The 18,779-nt window shown below is 39.9% G+C and overlaps 1 protein-coding gene across 1 annotated transcript in view; it reads right to left on the reverse strand.

Moving 5' to 3' along the window:
- Positions 1–6,403, reverse strand: part of LOC130739135 (uncharacterized) — a 30,831-nt gene extending 24,428 nt beyond the window's left edge. Inside the window, exons 1-6 of the mRNA XM_057591369.1 lie at positions 6,262–6,403; positions 4,174–4,297; positions 4,020–4,082; positions 1,700–1,801; positions 1,447–1,612; positions 556–654 (exon numbers count right to left, since the gene is read on the reverse strand). Of these exons, the coding sequence (XP_057447352.1) occupies positions 556–654; positions 1,447–1,612; positions 1,700–1,801; positions 4,020–4,082; positions 4,174–4,297; positions 6,262–6,330 (623 nt within the window). The 5' untranslated portion in view covers positions 6,331–6,403. The remainder of the gene's footprint in view (positions 1–555; positions 655–1,446; positions 1,613–1,699; positions 1,802–4,019; positions 4,083–4,173; positions 4,298–6,261) is intronic.
- Positions 6,404–18,779: the final 12,376 nt, after the last annotated feature.

An 18,779-nucleotide genomic window follows, 5' to 3' on the forward strand; every position in this document is an offset into this window, starting at 1 on the left:
ATCTATGTGGAGCGTTACTTTTGGCAATCCATATCAGGCACTGCAGTATAGCCAGACCAGAAAGCTAAAGTACCACCATCTAGAACAGATGATACAATGGAGTTCACTTGTGAGTGAATTTGAGGACTAGGGTTTGATGAAATGAATATGGAGCAAGTGAAAGCTAAGAAACTCGAACACCACAAATCATCAACAAACATGTGAGAGAATGTTGGAGGCCCTATTCTTGTGCGCACCTAGTCCATCTTTTACCCATTCTCTAATGGTCTAAACTTTGTAGCATTCAAATGCAGTGAACAACTGATTGCTTAAGCTTCTACTCACTCTTTTTTTTTGTTACCGTTTCAGCTGTTACAGGGTGCACCTCCAAGTCTCCAACTAGATACACTAAGCTGTGCATCTGCTTATGAACTTCACTCAAAAATCACAATTGAGGGGAAACGAAAAGGACGGAACATAAATAGGAGAACAGGGTTTGAATGTTAGCAAAAATGTTTGAAGAGAACTTGGTTCTACTAATAATTAATAAGTGAAGAAAAAGTAAACATAATGTACCCGCTACCAAGTGGATTATTCTTGCGACCGAACACGTTCAGTGCACGTTCAAATATGGAAGTGACCTTCTCCCCCATTTCAATAGCATGAACAGAAAAGCTGCACAACAATGTCCACATCATAATAAGAAATGATAATACATATTTTCTCGGTAAAAGGAAACTCAAAAAATAAACAAGGAAAATTTGTATCCAGGTTTACTTTGGAAATGCCATATCATATGCCTTCAACCAAGATGGCTCAAAGAAAATGAAATACAGAAGTGTGTCATTTGTAACGGGGTTTCTCTTATCGGCTTACAAAGGGATTGAAAAATACTTTTGATCCAATATTCTCATTTTGTTTGTTTAGTTGATTCAGAAGAATTTATGTCCTCCTTCTAAGTACTTGTTATCATTCTGCTAATACATTATTTTATCGAATAAATAAATAAAAGATAAACTCCAAAATAAGTGAAAGACAAAAGCGCAATCAAAACTGATAAGTGAAAATCAAACAGATAAAACGACAAGGTTTAATATTAAGCTGATGTATCAGGAGGACAGAGAGACATTGAATGAAGCCAAATGAAGGACCTGTTACTTCTCTTCTGAGAAAGAAGCAAGAACAGGATTTGGGTTTTCAAAATTCAGTGTGTCCATTTTCTCTTTTTCATCCCTCCATTTGGCTCAAAGGGCTTATGATGCAAAATTGATGCCCAATTAGTCTATGTAGCTTTGACTTAGTTCTTTATCTGTCAAAATCCCAATTGCATTGAAAGTTAAAAATGATTACCACCTCAGATATGTAAAAAATAAAAAATGGCAAGGCACTAGTCTTTAAATGAAAGGCCAGATTCAAAGAAAATGAAAAGAGTATGTATTTCTTTTTTCTGGGTTAGGGTAGTCTTACTTGTAATTTATGTGACTGGCAACAGGAAGGTGGTGTCGTTGCATTTTACCTGCACTGGTTTTGTAAAATGCAGATATAACATCTTCCTGTCTAATTCGTGTATGTTCAAAGATGTGATCAATTTTTGTAAACCAACGCTCAATTTCTTCTGGAAGAAGCTTGAATTCTGTGACATAAAAAACACTATAGAACCTACAGTACCAATAAAATGAAATAATCAAGGAAAAGATTAGTTCATCCTCCAACTACGTACCTTGGTTGCCCTTCCCTTCAAATCCTATAAATATAAAATTCATAGGAACTGGAACATAGATGGAATCAACTTCCTGCAGTTTGAGATAATTTGCAATACTACCTGAAAATCATAAATTAAAAAATTATAACAGATGCTCAATTCTGTAAACGAACTGCACAAGCTTTAGCCAATCCACTCTCTAAAGTGCTGCTGAAATTATTAAAAAGGGGAAAATTATCTACTTATGTATTTGGCAATACATGATAATTTTTTTGGACATAACTAACACTAGCAGTTCTGAATAGACAACATCAAAGCTACTAATGAACTAGACATCATAGAAGCAAATGATTAGAACTCTCAGAACTAGCACAAATATAGGAGAAAAGGCTTGAACAAGATCATTTGTGTGAACTGAACTCTATTAAGAAAATATTGCAACCACCAATGTGAAACAGGTCAGGGAGAAATGGAAGGAAAGAAGCAATTAAGGGAGAAAGATTGAAAGATATAGATAATTAGAAAATAACAGAAGGGGAAACTGAGTAAGAGAGAAACTGTTTCCAGCTCAGCATACACCATTTCCTTTTGTTCCTTCAGAAACAAGGCTTCTCTTTAGATGTTGTGAAATGGCAACCTACTTCACCTTCATCTCTACCACCAGAGTAGCATTGGCCATTGCACACAGTTCACTACTTAGCTGTTCCAACAGAAAAAGCTTGGCCAGCACCACTAACGTTCAAAACTTCATTGCCACCGATGTCTCTTCCGGTCATCCCCTTCCACTATCATTCCTAGGTCAGACAGTACTAGCTGTGATGATGCTGTGAAACTCACACTCTTTATTTTCCCATCTCTGAGCCTCCATTTTGTAAACCAAAAGGAAAATTGCAACCTTTTCCATCCCTTTTTCCACAAAAAGATAGTCTCAAAGACCCCAATACCAGAATAAGGCCAGGTGACTCATCATAGGCCTATGACCTAGTCCACATTAGGCTCCGGCAAGCACATAAATATAAATATTTTTATTTTACCTATTAAAATTATATTATAATATCACAAAATTATATACTCCTAGATTTCGGGTTAAGCCCTGTCAAATAACCAATTATCCCAAAAGCTTAAGTTGTTGGGTAAGGGCCACATGAATGGTTTTATATTATTTCTCTAACAAGCCTAACTCTGCCCCAAAAGCTACATTTGGAGTGAGGATTTCTCTAACCTTTATAAGGACTAATATGGTCATATCTCTAGCCAACGTGGGACTTAGCAGTTACTTATTGGGTTACTTAAATATTTACCTATATAAAGCCTTGAGCCGATAAGCATATTTAAAAATAGGCTTATGGCCTATTTAGAGATCAACTTATGGCATTTTTAAATGTTACAAAAATAGACTTTCAGGTCAGAGCAAGCTTGTTAAAAGGTCAAGTCAGGTCTTAAAAAAGTCAATGTCAAGTAAATAGTCTAGACTCAGACCTTAACTTTCGGAAATAGGCTAGGCTCTAGCCTTACAAGGCTCTGCACAACTTAACCTATTTCCACCCCTCACTCTATTTTACCTTTATTACTATTCTTCCATTAGGTAATAATCATGCTCTTCTAATATACCGATCACTACATCTGTCTCTCTCCCTGTTTCTGTTTCTGTTTCCACAACACCATTACCTCTCAATCACCTCAGTTCTAGATTTTATTTGTTTGCTTTTACCTTCTTTTTTGTCTACTTAATCCAAAGATTTCAGTTCTTCATTTTCATCTCTCCTTTTGTTTTCAAGGTCTAAGGATTCCAGTACTGATTTTGGTTCCTCATCTTGAACTCAAATTGGGATATCTAGATCAAAATATAGCCGAAACTTTTTTATCAAAGCCCTCAAGAATTCCTACTATGGTGCATTTGAACAGTGCAGTTTCCAGCAAAGCCACCAACTGAAACCATCACCTCTTAGAGCCTTCATAACAATTGAAATACTTCCAGGTCCTAAAAGTACTCCTCCACATTGATCAACCACCAATAAACCTCTCCATCAAAGCTGGAATAATCTTCAAGATGCCCCCCTCCCCCCCCAACTCCAAGATCCGAGCTTTGATAGTTGTTAAAATTAGATCAAAATATGAAAAGAAAATTGGGTTATTCACAAGAAATCTACGAAACACTATGTATTTGAGAGGCTTGGTACTCTCACTCTCTAACTAATTCGTTAACTAACTACTCCAACTGGCTAAGGGGGCCGCCAAACAAGACAGATTTAAAAAGTATAGGACAGTAAATGATCAAACAAAAATCACATAATATCAAAGAAACCTAGTTAATTTGAAGATCAAACTACATATATACCTGCATTGGTGTAATTAAATGCGCTTGCTTTGCCGCGGCTTGAAAAGTTCAAATCATCAAAATCTGAAAACAAATGTATTATGAGAATTATAAAAAAAACATACTAAAGAACGAAAATTGATAGTTTCATTCAATGATCACGGTGTAGACATACCATTGTGGATAACATTCTCACTCCAAAATCGGCTCTTTTCTTTGAGGTTAAATAGGGAGAACACAGATGACCTGGCCCTTTTGTGAGTTTCAACTGGAGACCCGAGTGAACTAACTGCTAAGAACTGATAAAAATCACAATAAGCATCAGGCTAATGATGTTTTTACAAACAGTAAACTTATTAAACAGATGGCAGGATACAACAAGATCCAGCAATCACAGGGTAATGATGTATTTACAAAATCACAGATGTCTTCTGTTTTTAGCTCTTGTACCAAAAAAACAAAATCTGATAACACCAATGGGAGACATGCAAAAATATTCATCTCAATGAAACAGTAAAAGTGTATCATTACCAAAAAAAAGTTAGTTTTGACTGTTAGAAATCAATCAGCACTCATTAAGTAGCCACATAACTAACTTAGAGAGGTCAATACCATACTTATGATAGTTTCGCAATTTTTACCTGAATAATATGCTTAAGCAGATAAAATAATAGGTTGAATCGTGTTACAACAGTAAATTTTATGTTTATTTTTCTTCATATCTTAATTGTAGCACCATATATCACTTAGGTCCTTGACCTGTTGGCAAAGGATATGACAATGCCAATGTAAAAACATGAATATGTAAGGCTTGGTAACCTATTCAAAACAATCAAAATACCATACTCTAATGCTCTAGCATCACCATTCGACACAGTTGTGAACTATGGTTCAAACCATGGGTGTTCTTTATGAAAACAAATAAATGGTCACAGTCCCAAGTCAGTTAAGATAACTTGTTTGGATATAAATTGAAAACAAATAAGTGGTCAAACTCCCAAGTCAATTAAGATAACTTGTTTGGATATAAATTGATTGGTTGAACCTTTAGCCAGTTTCAATAAAATTAGGTGACGAACAACTTTTTTAAAATCAAAACTGTCAAACCTGATACAAGAAGAGTTACAAAATGAACATGAAACTGTATACTGGTTTGTGTTTCCAACTATCCCCTTAGGCCTTAACGGCTCAAAAGCATCCAACTCTTCAGCTCCAAAGTAAATGTGTTCTTTCAACCAACAAAAATCAACAACTAATGCACGGCTTATCTGTCCGGTAACAATTACAGAAAACATAGTACTATAGAGGCAAATGAAGTCCATCTAGAATCAAAACCAACTCGCATGGCAATGGGCTTTTATGAAATCCACTCTAAAGAATACTCCTAGTTTATCCTTAACCTGCCCTATCACATCATCTACCACCAAATTCACAACAAGAGTAGCATACTAGATTTGCCTGTGGCTGTGTACAATTAAAGCACTTTGGTTCTCTGAGGTGATATTTGACAGAATCTTATTCAATGAGACGAAGAGAACCTTTCTAATAAGGCTATACAGCCTCAAAAACTGTGAACTAAGTTAGTGGATCTAAATCCTTAATCCAACTAGATCTATCATTCTTTAGTCAAAACCATGTCCTCCCCATTTTTATATTACAACAAATATCAGCAAGACCAACATAACTAACAAAACATGGTCTTTTGCATCGCTGCAAAGCACATCACATAGAAAAAGCCACGACAACTTCTACGACATCGCCAAAGAACATAAACAGCCAGGCTATCCCACATGATACTCTCCCTCACCTCCTGGAAGCACTAGACCACTCTATAGGGGCACATTTCACTTTCTACACATTCCTATTTCCATATATCTGGATATAAATTAGAGATGAAGATTCCAGATCCTCTTAGCTTTTATGTTCAAATTTTGCTAAACAAAAGTTTCAGAAAAAACACATTCCATCTTCAAAAGATAATTAGAACAAACATCAATTGAATCTGCATCTGCTTCCTTGTCTACTACTAGAAGCAAATGGCAAATTGGCAATGTAAGAATCATCAGGACATGGATTCATCACAAATACAAATCTCAAATGCCTAAGAGATGAAACCCTAAGGTGCCAAACTCAACTTTCACTAGTCTTCTCTGCTATGACTCCATTACATCACGAAATTGAGAGACAAAAATTGAATAAGGAAGCAAAAATTAACAGTGAGGATTAGTGCGATCAAAGTAGTGAACAAGAACGACGCTGTTACCAGAAGAGTAGCGACGGCGAGGTGGAGCTGCCACTGACGACGGTTGAGGCTGAAGTTGCGAAGACCCATTTCGCTGTGCTTCGTTTCAGAAACTGAACTGCTCAGTAGTATATATCAACTGTGTCCATTCCATGGACTACTAAACCGGTTGTGCGAACCGGTGGGCCTGAAATTTTGCCGGCCTAACCGCCCGGTTGAGTTGCAAGAAAAATACGAAAAAAACAAAAATAAGAGAAAAATGTACCTGCATTGGGTTTTTTGAATAATGTGAATTTATTTTCAGAAAAAGTGGGTATAGAAAATTAAAATTAGAGAAATTGGCACTTTTGGCCACATAGGGTGGTGATGTGTGCTAGATGAAGAATTCGCATGAAAAAATACGAATTTTATTAACGTGAGAATTGATAGTGACAAATTCGAAGAATTCACAATAAATCTCGCGAAAGATAAAAATTATATATTTAATGATGCAGCATTACATTGAAATGTATATTGTCCTAGTGGTAGCTACACATGCAAATATAAGGTTTGTAGCTAACATTATGACAAAATACATTTCGATTTATATGTTGAAGCATTAAATATTACGAATTTCTCCAGATTTGTTGTTATGAACTATGACCATTACACCTCGTAAGCTCGTACTACATAATAAGCACAAATCACTTGACTCATATTTTTACATGCGAATTATTTTCACCATGCCACATCACAATCTTATGTGGCCAAAACTAACCTCATTCCTTTGATTTAAAATTACTATACCCACTTTCACTATTTTTTTCCAATTATCCAAAAAAAAACCTATATTGATCGTGTAAAGTTCTTATACATTGTTGGTTAATCAAATTTTAAATTTGTGACATAGAAAATAATTTAATTAACTAAAAAATAATTTTCTCATGTCTTTAAAAATTGATTGATTGTGGTCGTATAAAAATTTTGAGTGCATGTCCGGTACCGTTTCAAAACAAGTATGAAATCTTTCAATTCATTATTTAGAGTATAAAAGACTGAATTACTTATTACAAAGTAAGTTTTCTTTTAGAAATTATGGCAAACTAAGGCTCAAGGGTATGAAATCTCTTCACCTGTAGATGAGTACTAAAGAAATTGCCAAAAAAATCTTTTGCAATTTCTTTTGGTAGACTGGAAACAAAAAAACAGCAAAAGCAAAAGAAATATAGCCTAGTCATTCTCCAGCACGCGAAAGACCTCTCTTGGAGGAGTTCTCCACGTTTTTAAACTCATTTTATCACTTAACCTCATCCTAACAAGTACATCTGCAGGTTTATTTAACTCCCTTGGGACATGAAGGAAGGTAAGCTCCCACTCTTGCTGGATCATCACTCGTGCTTCAACTATGTAGGTTGCACAATATAGAGGTTGAGTGAAACTGAATTCGAAAGTCAGTTCACCACGTGTTAGCAATTCATCTCGCTAACAACTTTCTGCGCACCAGTATGTCACGCCAAAGAGGTCGCGAATTACAACCAACAGTTCGGCTAGATAAACATCTTCAACCCCTCAAAACTAGAAAAACCAATTATTCAAACTTCATGATGATCTCGCAACAAACTCCACAACCTATAAATGACAAACCTCTATTGAAACTCCTATTTGTATTCAGTTTAAACTAGCCCATCGGAGGCGTTGTCCAAACTAGGAGCCAGAAAAGAATCGCCCAAGAGACACAAGGGTTGAGACATCATGAAGTAGGGGTGTACAAGACCCGGCCCTACCCGCCAACCCGTCCCGGCCCAAGCCTTTAGGGCCGGGTTGAACCCGGCCCGATCATTAAAAGAGACCGGGTTCGGGTTGATCTTTGAGTTACCCGACTTCGGGTAGGGTCGGGTTCGGGTTGACACTCGGGTCACCCGGCCCGTCCTACATATATATTTTATAAAATTTTAATTTGTTATAATGATTAAAATGTGATACATGGTGCTCAAATTTATCTTACCATGTAGATGAAATTAAAATGTTTAACATTTACCTTATGAATTGTAACACCCCAATTTCTCAACTGAGGAGTCACATTAGTAACCTAACAAAGTCTAAGGACCAATCTGCAATCCCTAAAAACCAAGGGAATTTTTTTTCTGTAAAACAACTAAACACTTCGGCTAAAAGGTTGGAAACATACCATAACTTTATTTAGATAACTTGTTTCCCGATATACAGTAATAATAGTTTACAATACCATAAGTAAGGTTCAGAATAAACATGCGCACTTTAACAGTGGCGGAAGCAAGACTTTAATAACAGAGTTCTCATAAAGTAAAAGAGACTCCAACATAATCCACAAGAAGAGAAGCAAAGCTGCTTCTCATACCTCTACTCCACCGCTTACAACTCGATCTCCAACTCGAGTAGCTATGCCTCGGCGGAAGGATCTCCATCGCCTAATAGCGTTAAGCGCCCAAACAACAAGTAGCAAATAGAAAGGGTTAACTCCATGCAATTACCATGTATAAAAGAGAAAAATCATGCTGTTCGAATTTAATTACCTGGCATGGTAAATAACTAGCAACATAACTCAACTCATATATCAACAACTTAAACATAAATCGGACTCAGATAATAATAACCTCAACAATGTAACATCAAATCAGATATCAATAAACCAATACGAAAATCCAACAACATAGGGTCAGGTGTTAGTTCCCTATAATGCAACTATATGCTGCTAACAAAATGGATCGATCAATATCGTCTCTCAAGACGGGACAATGATAGGACACACCTCCTCATCGCCACTTATAACGTCATACATGACGGGACAATCATAGGACACACCTCCTAATCGCCACTTAACGTCACACAAGACGGGACAATCATAGGACACACCTCCTGATCGCCACTTAGCATCTCGCAAGATGGGACAATGATAGGACACACCTCCTCATCGCCACTTGACTCAAGCCCTATATGCCAAGTCAGACAATAACAAAGCCCACCCAAGGACCAATCCAAAGTAACCACATGTTTCATCCACTAGGAAGCAGTAACGACAGAAACCAGTAAACGGCCGAAGCCTCTCAGAAAACATTTTCCAAATTCAGCATAATAATCATAATCATCTGCCAATCAATATAAACATCTTCATCTCAAACACAGGCAGTGCGATAAAAGCATGCAAGACTCAAAGACGCTCTAAAACCGAGTTACCCTTACCTTCGTGAGTAGAAGTTGGGCATGGAAATTGCGAACCTAGAACAAAGAAAACACAATCATCAACACAAGCTTCACTAGGAGCAACAAGATCTACTAATACTAATCGAAATCGTAAAGAAAGCCTCTAAAGCTTCAGAGTTCCTATTTAGGCACAAATTGACAACGGAGACTTCGTTCGCTAAAACGAGCATAACTGGAGCTACAGAACTCAGAATGACACGAAACCGGCGCCAAAATTTCGACAATTGAAAGAGCTACGCAATGGCTCAGGTCATAGAGACCCAAAAATTATTTTTGGACACGGTACCCAAGCAATAAGGTTTCGGCCACTATGGAAAATAGGGTTTTCGAACTTTTTCTTCGATCTAAATCAATTCACAAGGTAGTTTTAGGGTAAAACTAAGGCAAAGAAATTGTCGGAACAATTTTCGGACATTCGGGTCGAAATACGACTATCCAGGGGCATTTTGGTCCAAAATAAAGGCTCAAAACTTCAAAGTTATCAGTTCGGAAAACAAATTTGACAGCAACGATCCTCATGATATCCGTGACAACAAATCCTAAAGGCACGAAGTCAGATTAAGTCTTTTCGACAATAAAGTTTCGAAATGTGAGACAAAAAGAGTTTTGAGTCAATTTTTCAGATCCTGGACAACTGAATCGCAATCAGAGTTTACTGACAGAGGTTTTAGACTCAGGGGAACATAAGGAACATAACCCAAGCGAGAAATCAGAGAAATCGGACAATTTTAGAAAAAGCTCAAAACTTAGAGCACAGAAACGACTTCAGAAACTCAGCAGAAACAGAAATCAGAGGCAGGATTCATGATAGTTACCTCGATACCTAGAAGTAGGGACGAACTGCACGAAGATTGGTCAAGTTTTCGCGGAAATCTCCTCCCCCCTTGCTCCCCACGAAATCAGCCACAAATGGAAAGAAAATGAGAGGATTTTGCTTTTTTCGCGCTATTTATAGGCGGGTGAAATCGCGGGAAAATGAAAATTTCGCGATTCCGATTTTTGCAGCACGATCACCGAGAAATTCTAAGAGAGATTCTGGCGTCAGAATTCCAGAACTCAAAACAAATATCTAGGATTTGGGAAAAACGATATCGAAAAACTCAAAAGCGGTGTCGGTTAATCTGCCCCGAAAAACTACTTTTTGCTGTGATGCTCAAACGACAAAACTTCCAACTGAAGAAAGATTGGAAACGTCGAAACAAGTCTGGCAACATGGACGGAATCTTCGTTAGAAGTCCCGAATAGAAAAAGTCTTCATCCATTGCTCGAAAATAGGGTTTCGAAGCAAAGAAATTAGCGTCGGCGGACATCCGAAAAGTGAAACCTATCGTGCGTACAGTCCAGAGTTCCGAAATGAAACGCTGGTCGAAGGAAAAATAAAGAAAATCTTTAAATTTTCCAAGGATTCGAAATCTCACTTAAAACGTTGCTCTAAAGCGAAATTAGCCTATTCTGGACACGCTTGCCATAAGGCGGGTGTGCAGACGACTCGCTCTAATTCCTAAAATGACTACGCAACATTCCTCAAGCAATTCCTGAACTTTCTTCTTCATTAATCTTTCTCAAATATCAAACTCCTGTCACGCTTACACTGATTCTACGCGTGAGTCGGAAATTAGCTTGTTCTGAAAATCCAGGTCTTACAATACTACCCCCCAAAAAGAAAGTTTCGTCCTCGAAACTTAAGGCTCAGTGAAGAGTTCCGGATACTGTTCCTTCATCCTCTCTTCTAGTTCCCAAGTAGCATCGCCCGTGACTTGGTTCCAAATCACTTTTACCAGAGGAACCTGCTTGTTCCTCAACTGCTTGATCCTACGTTCCTCAATCCTCATTGGTGCCACTTCAAAAGACAAGTTGTCTCTAAGCTGAATATCATCTTCCTTGATGATGTGAGAGGGATCAGGAATATACTTCCTCAATTGTGATACGTGTAGCACATCATGAATCTTGGAAAGAAAAGGTGGCAACGCAATCCGATAAGCTACTTTACCGACTCGCTCGATAATCTGATACGGTCCAATGAACTTCGGTGTCAGCTTCCTCGACTTTATCGCTCTTCCCACTCCGGTAGTTGGTGTCACGCGAAGAAACACATGGTCTCCCGCCTCAAACTCTAACTCTCTCCGTCGTGTGTCAGCATAACTCTTCTGTCGACTCTGTGACGTCCTCATCTTCTCTTGTATTTGCTTCACTTTCTCAGTAGTTTGTTGTACTAATTCAGGTCCAACGAGAAGATGTTCGCCATCTTGAAACCAACATAAAGGAGTTCTACATCTCCTCCCATACAAAGCCTCATAAGGTGCCATTCCAATACTAGCATGAAAACTGTTGTTATAAGTAAACTCGATCAACGGCAACAGCTCATCCCAGCTTTCTTGACTATCCAGAACACAGGCTCGCAGCAAGTCTTCCAATGACTGTATTGTCCTCTCTGTCTGTCCATCCGTCTGAGGGTGATAGGCAGAGCTCAACCTCAACTTCGTCCCAAGCGCCTCGTGCAACGCCTTCCAGAAATGCGAAGTAAACTTCGGATCTCTGTCAGAAACAATACTCGATGGTACTCCATGAAGTCGTACAATCTCAGCGACATACACTTTTGCAAGTGCCTCCACATTGAACGTGGTCTTCACCGGTATGAAATGTGCTGACTTCGTCAGACGGTCCACAATGACCCAAATGGAATCAAATCTCTTCCTCGTAGCTGGCAAAGCTACCACGAAATCCATAGAGATACTGTCTCACTTCCACTCCGGCACATCAAGTGACTGTAACATACCCGCAGGCTTTTGATGTTCTATCTTCGCCTTCTGACATGTCAGACATGCCGCCACAAACTCTGCTACATTCTTCTTCATTCCTGGCCACCAAAAATTCAACTTTAGATCTTGATACATCTTTGTCGATCCCGGATGAATACTCAATCTGCTCTTGTGACCTTCGTCAAGAATCATCCTTCTCAACTCCATGTCCAATGGTACGCAGACACGTCCTTTGCAACGCAGAATGTTGTCGGTTCCTACCTCAAAATCCGGCGCTTTTCCCAAAATGATCAAGTTCCGTTTCTCGATCAGCTCCTCATCTAACAGTTGTTTCACCTTGATCTCGTTCAGAAAATCACTAGTGATCGTCACCATCCCAAAGCTCAATTTTCCAGGTGTCACTTGCATACCCAAACTGAGGTCGCGAAAAGTCTCGATAAGTTCCAATTCCTTAATCATCAACGATGAAACATGAATTGTCTGGCGACTCAGTGCGTCTGCTACAACATTTGCTTTTCCTGGGTGGTACAACAAAGTGAAATCATAGTCCTTGATGAATTCCACCCAACGCCTTTGTCTCATATTCAGATCCTTCTGATCGAACAGGTACTTCAAGCTCTTATGATCACTAAAAACAGTGAAAGTGCTCCCATAAAGATAGTGCCTCCAAATCTTGAGCGCAAATACCACAGCCGCTAACTCCAAATCGTGCGTAGGATAGTTCCGTTCATGTATCTTCAATTGCCTTGAAGAATAAGCCACAGCCTTTCGGTGTTGCATCAACACACAACCCAAACCTTGGTACGAAGCATCGCAGTAAACCTCGTAGGGTTCCTTCTCTTGTGGTAATGTCAGAACTGGCGCGGTCGTCAAACGCTTCTTCATATCTTGGAAACTCTGTTCACAATCCTCTGTCCAAGCAAAAGGTTGGTTCTTCCGGGTGAGTTTCGTCAATGGTCCTGCAATCTTAGCAAAACCTTCGATGAATCGTCGGTAATATCCAGCTAAACCGATGAAACTCCTTATATCTGTCACAGTCTTAGGACGCTCCCATGCAAGTATCGCTTCCACTTTACTGGGATCCACAGCAATACCCTCCTTTGAGATGACATGTCCTAAAAACTTTACTTCTTCGAGCCAAAATTCACACTTTGTCGCGTTAGCATACAGTACCTTATCCCGAAGAACTTGTAATACTTGACGTAGATGTTCCTCGTGTTCTTCACGATTCCTCGAGTAGATCAAGATGTCGTCGATGAACACCACAACGAAGCGATCCAAGAATGGATGAAAGATCCTATTCATGTAGTCCATGAATACAGCTGGTGCATTCGTAACTCCAAACGGCATCACCAAGTACTCATAGTGCCCATAGCGTGTCCTAAACGCCGTCTTTTGAATATCCTCATCCTTGACTCTAATCTGGTGATATCCCGATCTCAGGTCAATCTTCGAGAAAATAGCAGCACCCTTCAACTGATCCATCAAATCGTCAATCCTTGGCAACGGATAACGGTTCTTTATCGTGACTTTGTTCAATTGTCGATAATCCACACAAAGTCGCGATCTTCCGTCTTTCTTCTTCACAAGCAGCACTGGCGCTCCCCACGGAGAAACGCTAGGTCGGATAAACCCCTTCTTGGTTAAATCTTCGAGTTGACTCTTCAGCTCAGTCAGTTCTGCCGGTGCCATACGATACGGTGCGATTGATATAGGTCCAGTGCCTGGGACTATATCAATTGTGAACTCCATATCTCTGACCGGAGGTATTCCAGGTACGTCTTCGGGGAACACATCCTCGAAATCTTGCACAACAGCAATTCCTTGTACTCCATTCTCCTTAGCTTCCACCACGGTTGTAGACATGAGAGAACTCAAAGCTCCTTTCCTCAAAGAAAGCTTTGAAAAGTACGAGTTCAGGAACTCAGCGAGTCCAGCATCGGGAAAGATAACTACCTTATTGGCGCAATCAAGAAGAACATGATGATGGGACAACCAATCCATGCCTATGATCACATCCAATCCCTTGAGAGGTAAACAGATTAAGTTTGCTACAAACTTCTTATCTAGGTACATCCAAGGACATTCCAGACATGCAGTGTTAGTTACTAGACTCTTAGATGCAGGGGTAGACACTGTCAAGTCAAACGGTAGCTTTGACACTTCTAGCTTTAACCTTGCCGCACAAGCTATATCTATAAATGAATGCGTAGCACCAGAATCAAATAGCGCGATAAGGGAATTACCCGCAATCTCGCAGGTACTGCGGATCAGACCATCGTCTTCCTCAGCTTCAGTTCCACTGATCGAGTAGACCCTTCCACCAGCAGTAGGCCTCCTAGCCCCAGCAACATTTGCAGCAGCCTCAACTTTAGGAATCCTGCACTCTGCAGCAGTGTGGCCTGGCTTGTTGCAGTTCCAACACGCCGCAAGACTCTCAGAACAGTGGTTGGCATAGTGCCCCTTTTTGTTGCACCTGAAGCAAGTCACATCCTCCCGATTCCCAGATGGGGTTCTTAGTGCAATTGCATTTCCACCAGTAGGATAAAAGGACCCAGAAGTTGTCCCCCTACCCTGAGGACGAACATACGGCTTCTTCTGGAAATGCCTACCCTTGTCACCTCTTCCTTGGTTAGTCCTAGCCGGACCTCCACTTCCTTGGTAAGGCTTGTTCAGACCTTGGAATTTGCCCCTTGCATTATCAATGGCCTCAATCCCCTTGGTCTTCTCCACCAGCACTTGGTAGCGATTCAGTCCTAGCGGTTGCACCGCCCTCTGCAGCTCATAACACAGCCCCTCAATGAATCGCTCACACATGTAGCCTTCATCAATCTGTCCTCTAAAGTAACGGAAGTGTTTAGCCAACGACTCCAACTTTGCAGCATACTCAGCAACGGTCATGCCTCCTTGACGGAGTCTCAGAAATTGTGCTTCCTTAGCGGCTCTAGCACTTCTAGGAAAGTACTTGTCCAAGAAAGCTCCACGGAAACACTCCCAAGTGATGGCTTGATGGTCAGCCTCCATCATAGCCCTAGCCCCACGCCACCAATACTCAGCTTCACCCGTTAGCAGGTAGGTTGCATAATCAACTTTCATCTCTGCAGTTGTACGCAAGAAGGTAAAGATCTTCTCCAACTCTTGGAGCCATAAGTCAGCTTCTTCCGGATCGAAGCCCCCAGAGAACTTCGGCGGATCCTGACGCTTGAAATCATTCAGACCCCTGGTCTGAGCAGCAGCTAATTCACGTTCCTCCCGCTGAACACGGCGAGCATTCTCTTCAGCTTGGTTTTGTGCAGCCACCAAAGCAGCAGTAGCAGCACGTTGAGCTTCAGCTTCCTCCCTTGCAGCAGTGTTAGTAACTTGTTGTGCCATAAGGGCAGTCAGATTAGCAATAGCTTGCTCCATCGGATTCATGCTGTCTGAACCTTGAGTCTCGATCGGTTGTGGAAACCTCCTGTTCCTGTTTTCATGAACAGTCAAAGACCACAACAGATACTCAGGCCAGAACAACACAAAGTTCTATAATAACTAACTATGTATATACTTATATCAAATGTATAATTAACAATAACTAGCATAAGGTTATTCACTTACGAATAACCTTCAAAAATAATCTATATAAACAGTAATCAAGCACACTCTTCCTCCGATTGACACCCCATCAATCGGTCTCAGAGTTCAAACATCTTAAGTAGGCACTCTACCCAAAAGCTCTGGTTTTCTAGACCAAAGCTCTGATACCACAATTGTAACACCCCAATTTCTCAACTGAGGAGTCACATTAGTAACCTAACAAAGTCTAAGGACCAATCTGCAATCCCTAAAAACCAAGGGAATTTTTTTTCTGTAAAACAACTAAACACTTCGGCTAAAAGGTTGGAAACATACCATAACTTTATTTAGATAACTTGTTTCCCGATATACAGTAATAATAGTTTACAATACCATAAGTAAGGTTCAGAATAAACATGCGCACTTTAACAGTGGCGGAAGCAAGACTTTAATAACAGAGTTCTCATAAAGTAAAAGAGACTCCAACATAATCCACAAGAAGAGAAGCAAAGCTGCTTCTCATACCTCTACTCCACCGCTTACAACTCGATCTCCAACTCGAGTAGCTATGCCTCGGCGGAAGGATCTCCATCGCCTAATAGCGTTAAGCGCCCAAACAACAAGTAGCAAATAGAAAGGGTTAACTCCATGCAATTACCATGTATAAAAGAGAAAAATCATGCTGTTCGAATTTAATTACCTGGCATGGTAAATAACTAGCAACATAACTCAACTCATATATCAACAACTTAAACATAAATCGGACTCAGATAATAATAACCTCAACAATGTAACATCAAATCAGATATCAATAAACCAATACGAAAATCCAACAACATAGGGTCAGGTGTTAGTTCCCTATAATGCAACTATATGCTGCTAACAAAATGGATCGATCAATATCGTCTCTCAAGACGGGACAATGATAGGACACACCTCCTCATCGCCACTTATAACGTCATACATGACGGGACAATCATAGGACACACCTCCTAATCGCCACTTAACGTCACACAAGACGGACAATCATAGGACACACCTCCTGATCGCCACTTAGCATCTCGCAAGATGGGACAATGATAGGACACACCTCCTCATCGCCACTTGACTCAAGCCCTATATGCCAAGTCAGACAATAACAAAGCCCACCCAAGGACCAATCCGAAGTAACCACATGTTTCATCCACTAGGAAGCAGTAACGACAGAAACCAGTAAACGGCCGAAGCCTCTCAGAAAACATTTTCCAAATTCAGCATAATAATCATAATCATCTGCCAATCAATATAAACATCTTCATCTCAAACACAGGCAGTGCGATAAAAGCATGCAAGACTCAAAGACGCTCTAAAACCGAGTTACCCTTACCTTCGTGAGTAGAAGTTGGGCATGGAAATTGCGAACCTAGAACAAAGAAAACACAATCATCAACACAAGCTTCACTAGGAGCAACAAGATCTACTAATACTAATCGAAATCGTAAAGAAAGCCTCTAAAGCTTCAGAGTTCCTATTTAGGCACAAATTGACAACGAAGACTTCGTTCGCTAAAACGAGCATAACTGGAGCTACAGAACTCAGAATGACACGAAACCGGCGCCAAAATTTCGACAATTGAAAGAGCTACGCAATGGCTCAGGTCATAGAGACCCAAAAATTATTTTTGGACACGGTACCCAAGCAATAAGGTTTCGGCCACTATGGAAAATAGGGTTTTCGAACTTTTTCTTCGATCTAAATCAATTCACAAGGTAGTTTTAGGGTAAAAACTAAGGCAAAGAAATTGTCGGAACAATTTTCGGACATTCGGGTCGAAATACGACTATCCAGGGGCATTTTGGTCCAAAATAAAGGCTCAAACTTCAAAGTTATCAGTTCGGAAAACAAATTTGACAGCAACGATCCTCATGATATCCGTGACAACAAATCCTAAAGGCACGAAGTCAGATTAAGTCTTTTCGACAATAAAGTTTCGAAATGTGAGACAAAAAGAGTTTTGAGTCAATTTTTCAGATCCTGGACAACTGAATCGCAATCAGAGTTTACTGACAGAGGTTTTAGACTCAGGGGAACATAAGGAACATAACCCAAGCGAGAAATCAGAGAAATCGGACAATTTTAGAAAAAGCTCAAAACTTAGAGCACAGAAACGACTTCAGAAACTCAGCAGAAACAGAAATCAGAGGCAGGATTCATGATAGTTACCTCGATACCTAGAAGTAGGGACGAACTGCACGAAGATTGGTCAAGTTTTCGCGGAAATCTCCTCCCCCTTGCTCCCCCACCGAAATCAGCCCACAAATGGAAAGAAAATGAGAGGATTTTGCTTTTTTCGCGCTATTTATAGGCGGGTGAAATCGCGGGGAAAATGAAAATTTCGCGATTCCGATTTTGCAGCACGATCACCGAGAAATTCTAAGAGAGATTCTGGCGTCAGAATTCCAGAACTCAAAACAAATATCTAGGATTTGGGAAAAACGATATCGAAAAAACTCAAAAGCGGTGTCGGTTAATCTGCCCCGAAAAACTACTTTTTGCTGTGATGCTCAAAACGACAAAACTTCCAACTGAAGAAAGATTGGAAACGTCGAAAACAAGTCTGGCAACATGGACGGAATCTTCGTTAGAAGTCCCGAATAGAAAAAGTCTTCATCCATTGCTCGAAAATAGGGTTTCGAAGCAAAGAAATTAGCGTCGGCGGACATCCGAAAAGTGAAACCTATCGTGCGTACAGTCCAGAGTTCCGAAATGAAACGCTGGTCGAAGGAAAAATAAAGAAAATCTTTAAATTTTCCAAGGATTCGAAATCTCACTTAAAACGTTGCTCTAAAGCGAAATTAGCCTATTCTGGACACGCTTGCCATAAGGCGGGTGTGCAGACGACTCGCTCTAATTCCTAAAATGACTACGCAACATTCCTCAAGCAATTCCTGAACTTTCTTCTTCATTAATCTTTCTCAAATATCAAACTCCTGTCACGCTTACACTGATTCTACGCGTGAGTCGGAAATT

Source organism: Lotus japonicus, chromosome 2 (genome assembly GCF_012489685.1).
Source record: "Lotus japonicus ecotype B-129 chromosome 2, LjGifu_v1.2".
Classification (NCBI taxonomy): domain Eukaryota; kingdom Viridiplantae; phylum Streptophyta; class Magnoliopsida; order Fabales; family Fabaceae; genus Lotus; species Lotus japonicus.